The sequence below is a fragment of the Vulpes vulpes genome, chromosome 6, assembly GCF_048418805.1.
Source record: "Vulpes vulpes isolate BD-2025 chromosome 6, VulVul3, whole genome shotgun sequence".
In the NCBI taxonomy this organism is placed as follows: Eukaryota; Metazoa; Chordata; class Mammalia; order Carnivora; family Canidae; genus Vulpes; species Vulpes vulpes.
In genome coordinates, this window is record NC_132785.1 from 132,621,886 (window position 1) to 132,640,279 (window position 18,394).

The 18,394-nt window shown below is 41.1% G+C and overlaps 2 gene segments (V, D, J or C); both read right to left on the reverse strand.

Moving 5' to 3' along the window:
* The window catches only part of LOC140599256 (immunoglobulin heavy variable 3-74-like), a 571,793-nt gene that overhangs the window by 498,009 nt on the left and 55,390 nt on the right, over positions 1–18,394 (reverse strand).
* Positions 10,114–17,788, reverse strand: LOC140599456 (immunoglobulin heavy variable 3-74-like). The segment is given in 3 exon segments: positions 10,114–10,349; positions 17,313–17,639; positions 17,743–17,788. Coding segments are annotated over 3 exon segments (609 nt in total).

Here is an 18,394-nt window from a genome sequence, read left to right on the forward strand (position 1 = left end):
TGGAAGGGAGGTGAATGGGGGGATGGCGTGACTGGGTGATGGGCATTAAGGAGAGCACATGATCTGATGAACACTGGGTGTTTATGCATCTTATGAATCATTGAATGCTCCTTATGAAACTTTGGAAGGGGTATTTGCTTCTTGAATTTAAATAAAAATAGAATATGTAGAAATATAAGAAAATAGTTTTTATTTTCATGTCAGTTAGTTAACAGAGTGTGTGATATTAGTTACAGGTACACATGTAGTGATTCGATACCTCCATACACCACTTGTGCTGCTCAGAGTAATGTTCTCCTTCATTCCCATCTAATTTGTTATTCCCCAAACTCCAGCCCTTTGGTAGCCCTCATGTTGTTCCCTTTGTTGTCAGTGTTTTGCTTTGCTTCTCTCTCTCATTTTTCCCCCTTTGATCAGTTTTATTTTGTTTTTTAAAATCCACATAACAGTGAAATAATATGGTGTATTGTGTTTTTCTGAATGACTTAATTCACTTAGCTTAATACCCTCTAGACCTATGCATGTTGTTGTTGATGGAAAGATTGCTGCATCATAACTACCATCTATCTATCTATTATCTATCTATCTATCTATCTATCATCTATCTATCTATCTATCTATCTATCATCTATCTATCTATCTATCATCTATCTATCAATCATGTATCTATCTATATATCTATCTATATCAATCTATCATCTATCTATCTATCATCTATCAATCATGTATCTATCTATATCAATCTATCATCCATCCATTATTCTCATCATCTTTTCCCTTTCATCAATACATAAACACATTTGATTACCATGTAAAGTATTATGTGTTTTTTTTTATATTTTTATATTCAGAGGTAGAATTTAGTGATTCCTCAGTTGTATATATACCCACTGCTTATCCCATCAGGTGTCCTCCTTAATGCCATCACCCAGTTACCCATCCCCCCGCCTCACCAGCAAACTTCACTTTGTTTTCTAGCGTTAAGTGTCCCTTATGTTTTGTCTCCCTCTGTGATTTCATCTGTTTTCCTTCCCTTCCTCTATGTTCATCTGTTTTGTTTGTTAAATTCCACATGAGTGGAGTCATATGATTCTCTTCTCATGCTCAAACTCGATTTTTAGATTTCATGACAGAGACTGTGCTGTATCTCTTCAGTCTGGTTGTTCATCACATTGAATAGATGTGCTTCTGGTGTGAAACATGAACATTTACCTTTAGGTGTTTGACTTTCTATACATCTTGGTGCACTTCAAAAATGGGTTCTAATATTTAGCATCTTCCCACCATATGTTGGTTTGCACATGGGGCTGATGGACCCATGTGATACCCACATTGACATGATCAGTCAGAACGCAGAGAAGGAACATGTGAGTCAGCAGCTGCCTGGGTATCCTCAGCCCAGATCCAGACTCTTACAGGGTGACCTGGCACAGATCCCCTGTGGAGAAAGCCGCCTCAGGATGGGGCAGAAATCTCCTACCCAGAGGGAGCCCCATACATGGGCACTCACAGGAAGGGATGTTCAACAGCAGGGGTGAGGAGCACAGGATGCCTAGACTGGTAAAATAAGCCATTGCCCTAAACCCAGTGTTTGCCTTCTCAACTGTGAGGAGGTGGATTTGAAGATATTTCAATCTTCATCAATGCTCTGTGTCATTTGGGGGTCACAGAGCCCTGCAGAATGGGGATGAGTAGGTGGGGTTGAGGTAGTTAACCTGTGTATGGGGGATCCATGTCCAGATCCTATGAGTACACTTTTTTTTTCAGGAATGGAGCCCTCAGTACACAGTCTTTTCATCAAATCTGATCCAGGGAGACTCACTCTGCGACTCTTGTACTGGAGGATTTGGATCACCCACTAGGACCCCTCAGGTAGACTACATTCTCCCTCTACTACAACTTCGCTACCACCACTATCTCTCAAATCCACACCCCTTTTTTCTACCCTTTTTTTCCTCTTTACTTTGCCTTTTGTCTTTCCTTTTTTCTATTTTATTTTTTTTTCTTCTTTGGGATTCTTGGACTTTTACTTTTTACTACTTTGTTTTAAAATTTGTTTTTCATGGGCAGCCCGGGTAGCCCAGCAGTTTGGCACCACCTTCCACCCAGGGCGTGATCCTAGAGACCTGGGATCGAGTTCCACATCCTGCTCCTTGCATGGAGCCTGCTTCTCCCTCTGCCTGTGTCTCTGCCTCTCTGTCTCTCTCTCTCCCTCTGTATCTCTCATGAATAAATAAATAAAATATTTAAAATTAAAAAATTAAATTTTTTTTTCACTTTGGTGGTCCTTTTATTTTATTTGGTTCTGATCTTTGTTTTCATTTTCTGGTCTCTGACCATGTCAGAATAATCTAGGATGAAATTTACTTGGGTCATTATTGATAATCTTGAGTTAGCCCATGCATACAGCCACTCTCCACAGAGCAAAGTGACTAGAAGTAAGTACTCACCATGAAGAAATTATCAGAGACAGTACTTGCTGCCAAAGGGTTACAGAATTGGGATTACAATTCGGTGTCAAAAGCCAATTCAGAAGCACAATTATAAAGCTACTGGTGGCTCTGGAAAAACAAGCATAAAAGATTCAGAGACTTCATGACTGCAGAATTTAGATCTAATCAGGACGAAATTAAAAGCCCATTAAATGACATGCAATCCAAACTGGAGTTCCTAACAATGAGGGTTAATGAGGTAGAAGAAAGAGTGAGTGACATAGAAGACAGTTGATGGCAAGGAGGGAAGCTGAGGAGAAAAGAATAAAAAAAGACCACGAGGAAAGGTTAAAGGAAATAAATGACACGCTCAGCAGGAAAAATCTATGTATAATTGGGGTCCCAGTGAGCACCGAGAGGGCCAAAGGGCCAGAAAGCATAATTGAAAAAATCATACCTAAGAACTTCCTTAATTTAGGGAGGGGAAGTGACATTCAGGTCCAGAAGGTAGAGAGTCCCCCCCCAAAAAAAAATTCAGTAAAAACCTTTCAACATCTTGACATGTAATAGTGAAACTTGCAAATTCCAAAGATAAAGAGAAAATCTTTAAAGCAGGGAGAAGCAAGAGATCCCTACTTATAAGGCAAAATACCAGTTTATGTTTTCTGCTCACTTCTGTCTGGATCTTTTGTTTCATTGGTGTTGAGTTTAATAAGTTATTTTAGGTCTTGGATACTAACCCTTCATCTGATACGTCCAATGCAAATATCATCTTCTTTCCCTAGATAGACTTTTGGTTTCTTTGGCTATTTCCTTTGCTGTGATGAAGCTTTTTATCTTGATGAAATCCTAATATTTCATTTTTCCTTTTGTTTCCCTTGCCTTTGGAGACACATCAAACAAGATTTTGCTGAGGCTGAAGTCAAACAAATTGCTCCCTTGGATCTACTCTAGTATTTTGGAGGCGTCATGCCTCATATTAAGTGTGTCATCTACTTTATCTTATGTGTGGTGGAAGAAAATGGCCGAGTTTCATTATTCTACATGTGACTGTCCTATTTTTCCAGCACTATTTTATGAAGAGATCATCTTTTTTCCATTGAGTATTCTTTCCTGCTTTGTATAAGACTAGTTGACCATGGAGGTGGTAGTTCATTTCTGGATTATCTATTCTGTTCCTTTGATCCATGAGTCTGTTTCTGTGTCAGTATAACACTGCCTTGAGGATCACAGTTTCTAATTCAGCTTGACATCAGGCATCGTGATGTCTTCTGTTTCTTTATTTTTTTCTCCTCAACATCGGTTTTCATCTTCAGGGTCTTTAATGGTGTCATACATTTTTTTAATAATAAATTTATTTTTTTTATTGGTGTTCCATTTGCCAACATACAGAATAACACCCAGTGCTCATCCCGTCAAGTGCCCCCCTCAGTGCCTGTCACCCAGTCACCCCCACCCCCCACCCTCCTCCCCTTCCACCACCCCTAGTTCGTTTCCCAGAGTTAGGAGTCTTTATGTTCTGTCTCCCTTCCTGATATTTCCTACCCATTTCTTCTCCCTTCCCTTCTATTCCCTTCACTATTATTTATATTTCTCAAATGAATGAGAACATATAATGTTTGTCCTTCTCCAATTGACTCATTTCACTCGGCATAATGCCCTCCAGTTCCATCCACGTTGAAGCAAATGGTGGGTATTTGTCGTTTCTAATTGCTGAGTAATATTCCATTGTATACATAAACCACATCTTCTTTATCCATCATCTTTCGATGGACACCGAAGTTCCTTCCACAGTTTGGCTATTGTGGACATTGCTACTAGAAACATTGGGAAAAAAAAAAGAAACATTGGGGTGCAGGTGTCCTGGCATTTCATTGCATCTGTTTATTTGGGTAAATCCCCAACAGTGCAGTTGCTGGGTCATAGGACAGGTCTATTTTTAACTCTTTGAGGAACCTACACACAGTTCTTCAGACATTATTGGTTTGTTTATTTTGGCTCTAAGAAAAATGCTGGAAGTATTTTGATAGGGTTTGCACTGAATATGTAAATTTCTTTGGGTAGCATGCTGAATTTATTAATATTTTTTCCAGTCTATAAGGATAATATATTTTTTCCATTACTTTATGTTTTCCTCAATTTCTTTCTCAGTTCTCAGACTAAGATGCTTTTCCTTCTTGGTTAGCTTTATTCCTTCTTGTCTTTTGTGTTTTTGTGTAATTATAAATGGGACTCATTCCTTGATTTTTCCTTTTTTTTCATTTTTAGTGTATAGAAATGCTACTGACTTCCCTTTATCAATTTGTATGATTTGACTTACTGAATTCCTGTATCTGTTCTAGCAAGTTTTTGGTGGAGTGTTTTGGGATTTCTACCTAAAGTATCATGTCATCTGTTAAGAATGAAATTTTGAATTTTTCTTGCCTGATTCGGATGCACCTTTCTTCTTTTCATTGTGTGATTTCTGAGATGAGGACTTCTAGTACTGTGTTGAACAGTGACAAGTGAACATCCCTGTTGTGTTCCCGACCTCATGGAAAAAGCTCTCTCACTCTGGGGTTTTCGACGATGCTTTTGTGATCTTGAGTAAATTCCCTCTCTCCTTACACAGCAGAAGCTTTTCATCAAGAAAGAATGATCTCTTGTCAAATACTATTTGTGCATCAGTGGAGGAGATCAAATGATTCTTTTCCTTTCTTTTATTAATGGGGTTTGCCATGCTGATTGATTTTTAGGCGTTGAAGCACCCTTGCAGGTCAGGAAGAAATCTCATTTGGTCATAGGGAAAAATCCTTTCAGTATATAATTGGATTATATTGGCTAGAAACTTGGTGAGAATTTCTGAATCCACATTGGTCAGGGATATTGTTCTGTAATTCTCCTTGTTGGTGCAGTAATTGCCTGATTTTGGGGTCAAGGTAATGTTGACATCAGAGAATGGTTTTGGAAAATTTCCTTCCACTCCTATGTTTTGAAACATTTTAAAGGCACTGGTATTAATTTTTCTTTCTATGTTTATTGAAATCCCCCACCAGCCATCTGGACTTTTGTTTGTTGAGAGACTTTTAATTATGATTGTTTTCTTATTTTCTGGATATGGGTATGTGCTGTTCTTCCTTTCCTCTCCATTAAGTTTTGATATTTTTTATGTTTCTAGGAATGCATCCATTTCTTCTAGATTGCTTAATTCGTTGGCATATAATTGCTCAGAATACTGTCTTATACTTGTTTGTATTTCTTGGCTGTTGGTTGTGATCTTCCCTTATTTATTCATGATTTTATTATTATCAGTCCTTTCTATTTGTTTTTTTGTGTGTGTGTGTGTCTGTCTGGGTGCTTACAATCTTATTTATTCTTTAAAAGAATCATCCCCTTTGTGATTTGATCTACTGCCTTTTTTTTTGTAACCTTGATTTCTTCTCTATTCTTGATTACTCCTCTTTCACCTGGATTTAGAAATCCTTTGCTGTTCTTTCTCAAAATCCTTTTGGTCCAAGCATTACTTTTATTTATGAGACTTTAATTGTCCCTTGAGGAAGGACTGTTTTGCTCTATCCTCCCTTCTGTGGATTACTTTTGCTGTGTCCCAAAGTTTTGAAAGTGTCATGTTTTCATTTTCATTGAATCCGTGTATTGTTTTAATTCTCTAACTTCCTGGTTGACCCATTCCCTCTTCAATACGATGTTTCTTTACCTCCATTATTTATGTACCTTTTGTATTTTTATGGTGGTTAACTTCTAGTTTCATTGCACTGTGGTCTGAAAATATGCATGGAATAAATTCGCTCTTTCTGTACCAGTTGAATCTTGATGTATGACCTTTTATATGATCATTCTGGAGAATTTTACATGTGCCCTGGAGAAGAATGTGTTTTCTCCTGCCTTAGGATTCAACACTGTGTATATATCTTTGAAGTCCATCTATTCCAGTGTGTTGTTTAAGCACTTGTTTCCTTGTTGAGATTCTGCTTTTGTGACCTTTCCTTGCTATCAGTGGGACGTGAAACTTCCCACACTATTGTATTATTATCAGTTGGTCTCTTTAAGTTTATTGTTGAATGGTTTATATACTTCTCCAAATTTAGGGACACAAATATTTAAAATAGATGACTTTTTTAAAATAAATTAATTTTTATTGATATTCAATTTACCAACATACAGAATAACACCCAGTGCTCATCCCATCAAGTGCCCACCTCAGTGCCCATCACCCAGTCACCCCCACCCCCCGACCACCTCCCCTTCCACCACCCCTAGTTCATTTCCCAGAGCTAGGAGTCTTTATGTTCTGTCTCCCTTCCTGATATTTCCCACACATTTCTTCTCCCTTCCTTTATATTCCCTTTCACTATTATTTATATTCCTCAAATGAATGAGAACATACACTGTTTGTCCTTCTCCAATTGACTTACTGCACTCAGCATCATACCTTCCAATTCCATCCACATTGAAGCAAATGGTGGGTATTTGTCGTTTCTAATGGCTGAGGAATATTCCATTGTATACATAAACAACATCTTCTTTATCCATTCATCTTTCAATGGACACCGAGGCTCCTTCCACAGTTTGGCTATTGTGGACATTGCTGCTAGAAACATCAGGGTGCAGGTGTCCAGGTGTTTCATTGCATCTGAATCTTTGGGGTAAATCGCCAGCAGTGCAATTGCTGGGTCATAGGGCAAGTCTTTTTAACTCTTTGAGGAACCTCCACAGTATTCCAGAGTGGCTGCACCAGTTCACATTCCCACCAACAGTATAAGCGGGTTCCCTTTTCTCTGCATCCTCTCCAACATTTCTTGTTTGTGCCTTGTTAATTTTCCCAATTATCACTGGTGTGAGGTGGTATCTCATTGTGGTTTTGATTTGTAATTCCCTGATGGTAAGGGATGCAGAGCACTTTCTCATGTGCATGTTGGCCATGTCCATGTCTTCCTCTGTGAGATTTCTGTTCATGTCTTTTGTCCATTTCATGATTGGATTGTTTGTCTCTTTGGTGTTGAGTTTAAGAAGTTCTTTATAGATTTTGGAAACTAGCCCTTGATCTGATATGTCATTTGCAAATATCTTCTCCCATTCTGTAGGTTGTCTTTTAGTTTTGTTGACCGTATCCTTTGCTGTGCAAAAGCTTCTTATCTTGATGAAGTCCCAATAGTTCATTTTTGCTTTTGTTTCTTTTGTCTTCGTGGATGTATCTTGCAAGAAGTTACTGTGGCCGAGTTCAAGAAGGGTGTTGCCTGTGTTCTCCTCTAGGATTTTGATGGAATCTTGTCTCACATTTAGAACTCTCATCCATTTTGAGCTTATCTTTGTGTATGGTGAAAGAGAGTGGTCTAGTTTCATTTTTCTGCATGTGGATGTCCAAATTTCCCAGCACCATTTATTGAAGAGACTGTCTTTCTTCCAATGGATAGTCTTTCCTCCTTTATTGAATATTAGTTGACCATAAAGTTCAGGGTCCACTTCTGGGGTCTCTATTCTGTTCCATTGATCTATGTGTCTGTTTTTGTGCCAGTACCACACTGTCTTGATGACCACAGCTTTGTAGTACAACCTGAAATCTGGCATAGTGATACCCCCAGATATGGTTTTCTTTTTAAAATTCCCCTGGCTATTCTTCTTCATCTCTTATTATAGTCTTTGTTTTCAGTTTTAGTTCATCTGATTTAAGTCTTGCTCCTCTTCTTGTCCACTGACATGATAAATGGCTCTTTACTCCCTCAAATTCACTCTGGATGTGTCTTCATATTGAAAATGAGTGTCTTCTATGATTTGTTCAAATACACGTTCTGTCCTCTATTTTCTCTCATGCACACCAATTATTCTAATTTTGTTTGTATGGCATTTCTGATTCTTGAGTTTCTCCTTATGGTCCATTATTTGTGTTTCTCTCTTTTCCTCAGCTTCCTTTCTTTCTATCAACTTGTCTTCAATGTCAATTCATTTCCCTTCTGACTCATTTACCCTAGCTGTTAGAGGATTCAGTTTAGACTTCATCTCAGAGCATTTTTCATTTTCACCTGAACTTGCTTAATTTCTACACTAAGTGATAACCTATGTGTTTTCACTTTCTTGAATCCCAGTTAGAACCTAACTGCAGTCTCCCAGTCCACACTGGCGTAGATGCTCCTGGGGGCAGACAAGGTGCACTGATTTGCAGGGAGCCCAATGGCAGGAGAGTATTATGCTGAGTGAAGTAGGTAAATCAGAGAAGGATGAACAATATATGGTTTCGCTCATATGGGGAATAGAAAAAATAGGGATAGGAATTGTAGGGGAAATGAGAGAAAATGAGTGGAAAGTATCAGAGAGGGTGATAGAACCTGAGACTCCTAAATCTGGGAAATGAACGAGGAGGAGTGGAAGGGGAGTTGGGCAGGGAGATGGGCTGACTAGGTGATGGGCACTGAGGGGGGGGCACTTGATGCGATGAACACTGGATGTTATACTTTATGTTGGCAAAACAAATTCCAATAATAATATACTAAAAAAACCCTCTCTATTGTTGCCTCTCTAATATATGTAGTAGTGATGGAATTATTTACCTTTTTTCTCTATCTAATTCAATTTGCCAATATATGCCTGTGCTTTACGAATCACATGCAGTAAGTGGACTATTGTCTTTGAGGAGAACTCATCAAATGATGAAACCTGAGAATTATACTATATATTGGCAAATTGGACTTAAACTCACATGTCCTTTGAAACAATAAGATGTGGAGGATGTTGCAGAACAAAGACTCCTTTCTGGGCCCTCTCAGAGAGCTGCTCCTCTAAGGACATCATCCACCCAAACCACAGAGAGGATCGTACCCCCACAGACACTGCTGGAGCCTACATGATTTCACAGAAGCCTTGGAATTCCTTATAAATGAGTGTGTTTCCATGGGCGATTACCTTTGGATATGTGTACTATGACATAGATTTCTCTCCCCAAACGTGAGGAGTACCCTCCAAATCATTGAGAGCCTGAGTAGAATCAATGCAGAGGAAGGCCTAAGTTTTCATTTTTATTACTGTCTCAATGCCTGACCAGAAAATAGGAAAATCTAAAAACATAGAAATCCACTAACTTGGGGATATACCTGGTCAAAGGTCATCAAGGGCAATTTAGAAGGCTGGAATTTAGAACCATGTTTATAAAGATACAATTGGGATTGAACAGACATGGAAGACACTGAATAATCACTTACTGTAGAGATAAAAGAAAAAACAAACAAACATAAAACAAACAAACATAAAAAAAAACCTTTTCTGCCCAAAACTAAAAATGCTATTACCTACATGCTGTCCCATATGCAGGAAAAAAAGGATAGATGAAAGAAAACACTGGGGATATAGAAGATAACATGGTGGATAACAATGACTGAGAAGAAGAAGGGATAAAACCTAATGAATCTAAAAGTAGACTTAGGGAATTCAGTGGCTTATGAAAACAGTAATATTTTTATCATTGGAGTCTCAGTAAATGAAGAGAGAGAAAATGTTCCAGGTTATTCGATCAAAATATAGCCAGAAAACTCCCTAATCAGGAAGGACACAGACCTTAACATCCAAGAAGCACACGTACTCCCATGAAATTCAACAAATGTGATCATCTCCAAGGCATTTCAAAATCAAAGTCACAAAATATGCAGACAAGGAAGGAATCCTGAAAGCAGCAAGGGAACTGCTGTCCTGAACCTCACAGCCACCAGGATAGCAGCATCTGGATGGTGATGCTCAGACTCAAGTCCCACAGGGTCAGCACGTCCCCCTCCTCTGCAAATGTTGATAAATCATCCTCCTTACAGTAAAGTTCCACAATCTCCCATATGTGAAGGTTCTCCCCCCATGTGTCCACTGGGTCTTGTTCACAGAGTCCTAGGATTGTCCACAGGTTCATCCTCTCTGTAGGAGGGAACAAGTGCGAAATCCACCCTTCACCCCATGGACGGAAGTTATCAGGGACTTATCACACCTCATGGATGGAAGTTATCACCTCATGGACAGAAGTTATCAGGGACTTATCACAACAAATGCAGCAAGAATTTCAGAGCATCGTTGTTTGGATTCATGTGTCACTAATGTCTTAGCCTGTGCCCCCTCCTGGAACATCATAGGGACAGGGGCAATAAACAACAGACACCCATTCCCACAGTTCTAGAGTCTGGGAAGTCTGAGGTCCAGATGCCAACCGATTTGGTGTCTGGAGAGAGCCCGCATCCTAAGGCGTCCCTTCCCAGTCACCTTGCATGGGGTTAGGACTGGTTGTATAAGGGCCCTGATACCATCATGGGGCTGAAACTCCTGACATAAGTTCTCCCCTAAGGCCCTACCTCTACTCCCATCACATGGGTGTTAGTTCTAGATTGGGAAGGTTGGTCACTCACTGTGAGCTGATATCAGCACCTAAGGTATCAATGAGATATTTCCTGCAGAGCAAAGGCTCCCCCAATCCAGGTTCTCTTCCTGAGGTTCTTCCTGGATCCAGTAGAATCTTCTGGTCTCTGATTGGACACAGTATACAGGGGTCTTTAAGAATCAGCTGATGACCAAAGGGAGAGGACTAATTCAACTTGAAAGTCTGAGTGATTTCCTAGTCTACCTCTATTACCATATAATATGTTTGCAGCTTCTCTGTGATTCTTCCTAATTTTCAGGATGTATATTTCGTACTTTGATTGTTGATTCCTCTAGTAGTTGGGGAACATGGAGATATTTGTATATTATTCATTTTTAGGGAGAATCATAAATAAGTGTAAGCAGCTCTTTGCGCATGTAAACTAGCTGCTTCCTACATTAACTAAATTTCTGAATCAGACACTGTATAGTTAAATAGAAATTCCTGGTCCAGAGATGCTCCCTGCAGGAAAATACTCTATGGATAGGAATCCCAGATCCTGACAAGAAACCTTCCCAGAACCTCCACCTGCATCTGCTCCTGGGCCTTCCAGACAGAAGTAGTGAGGAGTGTGCACTCCCTGGCAGTCCTGATCCCCTTCTACAGGGAGGTTTGTGTCTGGGCTCACACTGAGGTCCCCTCACTGTGTCCCTTACACAGTAATACACGGCCATGTCCTCGGCTCTCAGGCTGTTCATCTGCAGAAAGAGTGTGTTCTTGGCATTGTCTCTGGAGATGGAGAAGCAACCCTTCGCAGCGTCTGCATAGCTTGTGCTATTTCCACTAGCATAAATCTATGCAACCCTTGCACCCCATTCCCAGGAGCCTGGCGGACGCAGCTCATTCTGTAGCTACTGAAGATGAATCCAGAGGCCACACAGGAGAGTCTCAGGGACCTCCCAAGCTTCACCAGGTCTCCCTCAGACTCCACCAGCTGCACCTCACCATGGACACCTGAAGACACACACATCTTGGTCAGGAAACTGTCCCACATCCCATTTCTCACTCAGAAACTCAATGTCTCTTGTCTTCCATGAATTACCTTTTAAAATAGCGACTAGGAAAACCCAGCTGAGCAGAGACTCCATGGTGAGTTGTCTGTGTTCTGTCCTGATCCCTGTATGGGGTCACCTGAGCATCCTGGGACTGGTTTAATCTGTGGAGGGAGGGCCTTATTTGCATGTCCTATGACTAAATAGTCACCTCCAGACTTAGATTTGATTCTTTACAAGTTATAAAGAAGGATTGCATTATACCCGCATTCAACCATGTTTTATATCTTGTGAGAATATGAAGTGTTCTACTCTGTGAACAGAATTTCCCTGGCATCTCTCTCTTTAAATATCTCTCATTATTCTTGAGAATTTTTAGTATGTATTATTTTAACCACCTCCCGATATTTGATCCCATGTAGTTTATATTTAATGACAATGTCAATGCAATTATTTTGTTAATTTCCTTTTAAGTGATTTGTGCTATTGCGTTAAAATATAGCTTTATTTGTTATTTTTATTTTATCCCCTGAACATTCTTGAAATAGTTAATTAATTCTAAACATTTGTTTGTGGAGGTTCAAACGGTTGCCCTTGTAGCAGATCTTGTCATATGGATAATTTTTTTCTTTACCTACTCATTTATGAATCTTTTAATTTTTCATTGCCTTTATTCCCTGGGTAGTTCTTCCCATTTTTGTGGTGAAAATATCCTTCTTTTATTTTCCTGAGTTCTTTGTCTGGTCAGACAACTCTGTAGACTTTAGACAGATCTTGGAAGTAAAGTATTTCATTTTGCCTGTGCATGAGCTACCTAGAATATGACACCAAGACAAAGACCCAAGTAGATGGCCCAAGTGCCTCGAAGACAACAAGACCTTATATTTGTGGAAAGTGAAAGCCATGAAGTTTTTTTGGATCAGTGAATTATTGAGAAATGGACAAGACTTGTTTGTACAGCATTCTGATCCCTATGTTTCCCATTCTGGTGCTGAGGATGGTTGTTTCCTCCTGGTACAGAGAAGGAAACATTCGGAAGATTTATTTCCTGCCAACAAGAGGATATATGTGGGATATATGTGGCTCACCATGTCTGACCTCTGGGGGTTTTAAAGTGGCATTTGTTCACAATAACCCAGGGGACCAGCTGACATATAGGGTGTCACAGTTGATTGTCTTTCATGATACCATGTTGAATAATCATGGTGGGAATGAGTATCCTTGTGTGGCTCCTGACTTGACAGGAAGACTTCAGTTTTTCACTGTTGAATACGGTATTGTTGTGCGTGTTTTGGAAATTGCCACTATTCTGTCGACTCAATTTCTTCTGCCTCGATTTTTAAGATGTTCTGAGGATAAAGTGTGATGGCTTTTGCCAAATTGTTTTAGGCATCATAGGAAAGTATCATGTACATCTAATCCTTCACTCTGCTAATGCAGGGGATCCCATTTATAATCTGGGCTTATTGAAGGATCCTTGCACCCTAGGGCTGATTTCCTATGGCTCCTCCTGTGTGATCCTCTCCAGGTGCTGTTGCATTCAGGATGCCAGGATTTTGCATTTATGTGCATCTGAGATAGTGCATCTGAGATGCACATTTATGTGCATCTGAGATAGTCCCATTTAGTCCCTTCCTATGGGATCCTTGCCTTACTTTGTTGTCAGAGTCAATAGTTTGGCTAATGTACATAATGCTGCTGTAAAAATCCACTTGCGTGTATCCATTTGAATTTGTATTTTTGTATTCTTTTTTCTTTTATTTTTTGAGGATTTTATTTATTTATACATGAGAAAGACTCACACACACACAGAGGAAGAGACAAAGGCAGAGGGAGAAGCAGACTAAATGTAGGAAGCCCGATGTGGGAATCGATCCCCGGACTCTGGGATTATGCCATGAGCCAAAGGCAGACGCTCAACCACTTAGCCACCCAGATGTCCCAGAATACTTTTTATTTTAATGATTTTTTTATTTATTCATGGTAGACACAAAGAGACAGTGAAAAAGAGTGAGAAGCAGGCTCCTCCCAGGAGCCTGATATGAGAGTCAATCCCCAGATTGGTAACATGACCTGAGCTGAAGGCATACGCTCAACTGCTGAGCCACCCAGGCATCCTACTACTTTTGTATTCTTAGAGAAAATGCCCAGTAGTGCATTTGCTGGATCATAGGGTTGGTCTACTATTACTTATTTGATGTCACACCATATGGTTTCCCAGAATGGCTGCACCCTTGCCCACCCATATCTCCTAACCAGAGAATTCAGCAGAGCCTCAGTTCTAGTGGAGGTGGTATCAGGGCTCATTTAGAAAGGAGAGCAGAGCTCACCCCATTAAAACTCACCATATCTTGGCCAGGGACCACACACTGCCCACGGCAGACAAGGAGAGCCTGTGTAGACACCTGGCTTGAAGGAAATAGCAGCCAAAAGAGGAGAGCACAGGGCATGCAGCACACACCACAGAGACTCTCTGAACCCAGACCCAGCATCCTATGTGAACTCTTTATCATAGAGCTGTTATTCTGGAGCAGGAACTATAACTGGCTTTTGTACAAACAGAGAAAGACAGAGACTTAGAGAAAATGCCAAGATTAAGGAACTCAATTCCAATTTGCTGCTCTGATCCACCTCAATTTTGGGTTTCTCAGGTTAGTCCTTTTGACCCTGCCAAATGAGACAGGACTACTATTCTGTCTCCAGACCTATCAGTTTCTGTCCCCGAGGGGATCCTGTACACCAGGGAGAGTGCCAGCTTCCCACTCCATCCAAAGTGCATCTACCTCAATGGCATCAAGACAGAGTTGTGATAATAATATTCCCACAATTCTTGTCCTTGTGGAGGATGCCCAATATCCTGCACAAAGCCCGTGTCACATGTTGAGAGGTGCTTTCCTCTCTATGTCACTCATTAGTGAGATTATGTGCATGGACCACATATGTCACCATTACTTACTGAAAAATAATATAATAATTGTACAACATATACTCAAACGCAAATGAATCCACAGGACTGAGATAAGAGTTAGGAAGGAAATAAATTTAGGTGATTTTGACATAAAATTCCAGAATTCCCATTTGATCTTCAGCATATAAAGCAGAGGGAATTCTCCACACGGTCTTTGCTATAGCAGCATTGGGAGGGAGGACTTAAGATGCTGGATCAGGGTCTGCGAGCTTGTCTCCTTCCTGGAACATGACAGTTATCGAATGATTCTGATCACCCATGATATCACTCAGAGGCCTGAGAGGACAAAAACTGCAGAGAAACTGCAAAAACCTATAGAAAATTGACGACCTTTTGGATGTAGGAGATGTGGACATTGTCATCGGGAGATATAGCTGTGGTGATGATGACAGGAGTGAGGCTGATCTAGAATACTCTCTATAGTATTATGAGCAGCAAAGAGGATAATCTGAACTTTAGATGTCTGCTTCCATGAGGATGTGCTTGCTTAAAGGTGCTCCGGTGGTAAAGAGGGAAGAATCCTAGGATACTAATGGTTCTCCAGTTCCCCAGGGTCGTAGGAAGAATGTGTGGCATCAACGTGATGCACAAGTACTAAGCACAGGGACATGGACAATGGCTGATGACAGTGAGTCTAGGTGTGGGTTTCCTACTCTGTTTTTTCCTAACCTGGCACTTCTACTGGGACCAGGTTGTAAGGAACAAATAAGAGGTGAGTGCCTGGTTTACTGTGTCTGCATGATGTCACCGCATGAGACTGGGTGGATTAAACAACAAACACTCATTCTCAAAACTCTGGAGTCTGGTAGGTCTGAGGTTCAGGTGCAGGCAGATGTGGTGTCTGAAGAGCGCTCACATCCTACGCGTCCATTTCTGTCACCTCACATGGGGCAGAGGGCAGGGAGCTTTTCCAGTCCTGGTGTATAAGGGCCCTGATCCCATGATGAGGCTGCATCTCCTGACCTAAGTGCTCCCCTAAGGGCCAACTCCTTCTCCCATCACAAGGGCACTAGGTTCCAACATGGAGATGTTAGAGGTCACATATAATGAGCTGATATCCACACCTGAAGGATCCATGAGTTATTCCCTGCTATTGGAAGGTCCTCTTCCACTTTTGTTCTCTCATTTTTCATAATAGTTTAGTGGAATCTGTCATCTCGCTGTATCTTTGAGTGTCCCCTGCTAACTCCTGTGATCACCAGTACTCCATCTTCTCCTCCTGCCTCACCCATGGGATATCCAGCAGGAGACTTTGAATTTCCTCCATTGAAGCAGGTGGGACACTGACTCCACACAAGCCCCTCCTGGAGCAGGACCTCATCTCCACCACTGACCCACAAAACAAACCTTGAGCCAGTGTCCTTCCCAAATCCAAGCACTTATGACTTGCTGAGAGGTCTGCCCTGCTCTCAACAGACTGGATGATGGTGAAAAAGGTTTGCACTCTCCTGTCTGTGTGTGTGTGTGTGTGGGGGGGGGCTCTTCAGACTACACATCCTCACATCGTACTTCTTGGTGTCCCTTGCTTTCCCAGTTGATGTTAATATTGATTCTGTCAGTGCGGTTGAAGACTGAGGTCAAACCTGCAATCCTTCTTGTCTCCTTTTGATTTTTGAGCCCTATGTAGTGTCATGACCAGCATGTACTTTATGTTGTTTCTAAAATCCTTGCACATTGGAACCGACAAATACCCACCCTTTACTTCAATGTGGATAGAACTGGAAGGTATTATGCTGAGTGAAATAAGTCAATCATAGGAGGGTAAGCATTATACGGCCTCATTAATTCAGGGAATATAAAAAATAGAGAAGGGAATAAAGTAGAAACGGGAGAAATGAGTGGTAAAGGTCAGGTTTGGAGACAGAACATGAGACTCCTACCTCTGGGAAACGAACATGGGGTAATGTAAGGGAAGTGGGCGGGGGGTGGGGGTCACTGGGTGACAGGCACTGAGGTGGGCACTTGACAGGATGAGCACTGGGTGTTATGCTATATGTTGGCTACTAAAACTCATAAAACAAATATACAAAATAAAAGAAAATAAAATCTTTGCACACTGAGCTGAGTGGTTATTTCATGGACCATGTATACAGCTGCGACTCCCCTTGTAAAGGAGAAGTTACACTACATGGAGATATGGATAATTAACTGGTATTTCGGGACAGTAGGAAGAACACTTAAGCAGTTCTGTCCTTACACATGTAAGAATAGTTGTTGACTAAAACCAAAAAAGTCTCCAAACCAGAAACAGCTTAAGATTAAGCAAAGAGTGAGACACTGTCATTTTTGGACGTCGGCATATTTTTTTCTATGACAAAAAATATTGTAAGTTAGAGACTGAATACGTAAGGACAGAATCCTATGCCCAGACTCCCTGGGGGAAAATACTCCTTGGAGAGGAAGCCCAAACCCTGATGGGAAACCTGCCCACAATCTCCATCTGCACCTGTTCCTGGGCCTTCAAGACAGAAGTGTTGAGTAGTGTGCACCCCCTGGTGGTCCCGATCCCCTTCTACAGGGAGGTTTGTGTCTGGGCTCACACTGAGGTCGCTGCACTGTGTCCCTTGCACAGTAATACACGGCCGTATCCTCAGCTCTCAGGCTGTTCATCTGCAGATATAGCGTGTTCTTGGCGTTGTCCCTGGAGATGGTGAATCGGCCCTTCACAGCGTCTGCATAGCCTGTGTCCCTTCCATCATTGCTAATCCGTGTGAGCCACTGCAGCCCCTTCCCTGGAGCCTGGCGGACCCAGTCCATGTCGTTGCTACTGAAGGTGAATCCAGAGCCCACACAGGAGAGTCTCAGGGACCCCCCAGGCTTCACCAGGTCTCCCCCAGACTCCACCAGCTGCACCTCACCCTGGACACCTGCAGACACAAGACATCCTGGTCAGGAAATGGTCCCACATCCCCTGTTTCTCTCACTCATGTCCACTCACAGACTCAGGGTCTCTGGTTCTCCATGAATTACCTTTTAAAATAGCGACAAGGAAAACCCAGCCGAACACAGACTCCATGGTGAGGTGTCTGTCTTCTGTCTTGATCACTGAATGGGGTCGCCTGGGGATCCTGGGCCTGGGACTCCTTTCCCAGCTGCAGGGTCTGGGCTGGGCTGGTATAATCAGTGGAAAGGATGCCCTATTTGCATGTACTCTGACTATATAACCAGCTCCAGGCTTACATTCGAGTCTTTAAAAGTCAACACAAGTGTTGCACCACAATTCTCTAGCAATTTGTGTAGATGGCACTATGACTATATGAAGTTCTAATGTGTAAGCAGAGTTATTTTTGCATTTCAGGGTGCAGTTTCAAAAGGCTGTCATCAATGTAGGTCATTTTCCATAGAATATTTTATCTCTTTAGTAAATTTTAATCCTAAATATTTATTTTTGGTGCTAGTGCATAGCGGATTATTTTGTTAATTTTGTATAGGTAATTTGTTATTAGTTTGTAGAAACATATCTCTTTTATTGCTTTTTTATATCCTGATTGTTTCCTCAGCTCATTCATTATTTCTTCCACTTTTTAAAAAGATTTTATTTATTTACTCATGAGAGACACAGAAAAAGAGAGGCAGAGATATAGGCAGAGGAGTAGCAGGCTCCATGCAGGGAGCCCGACCT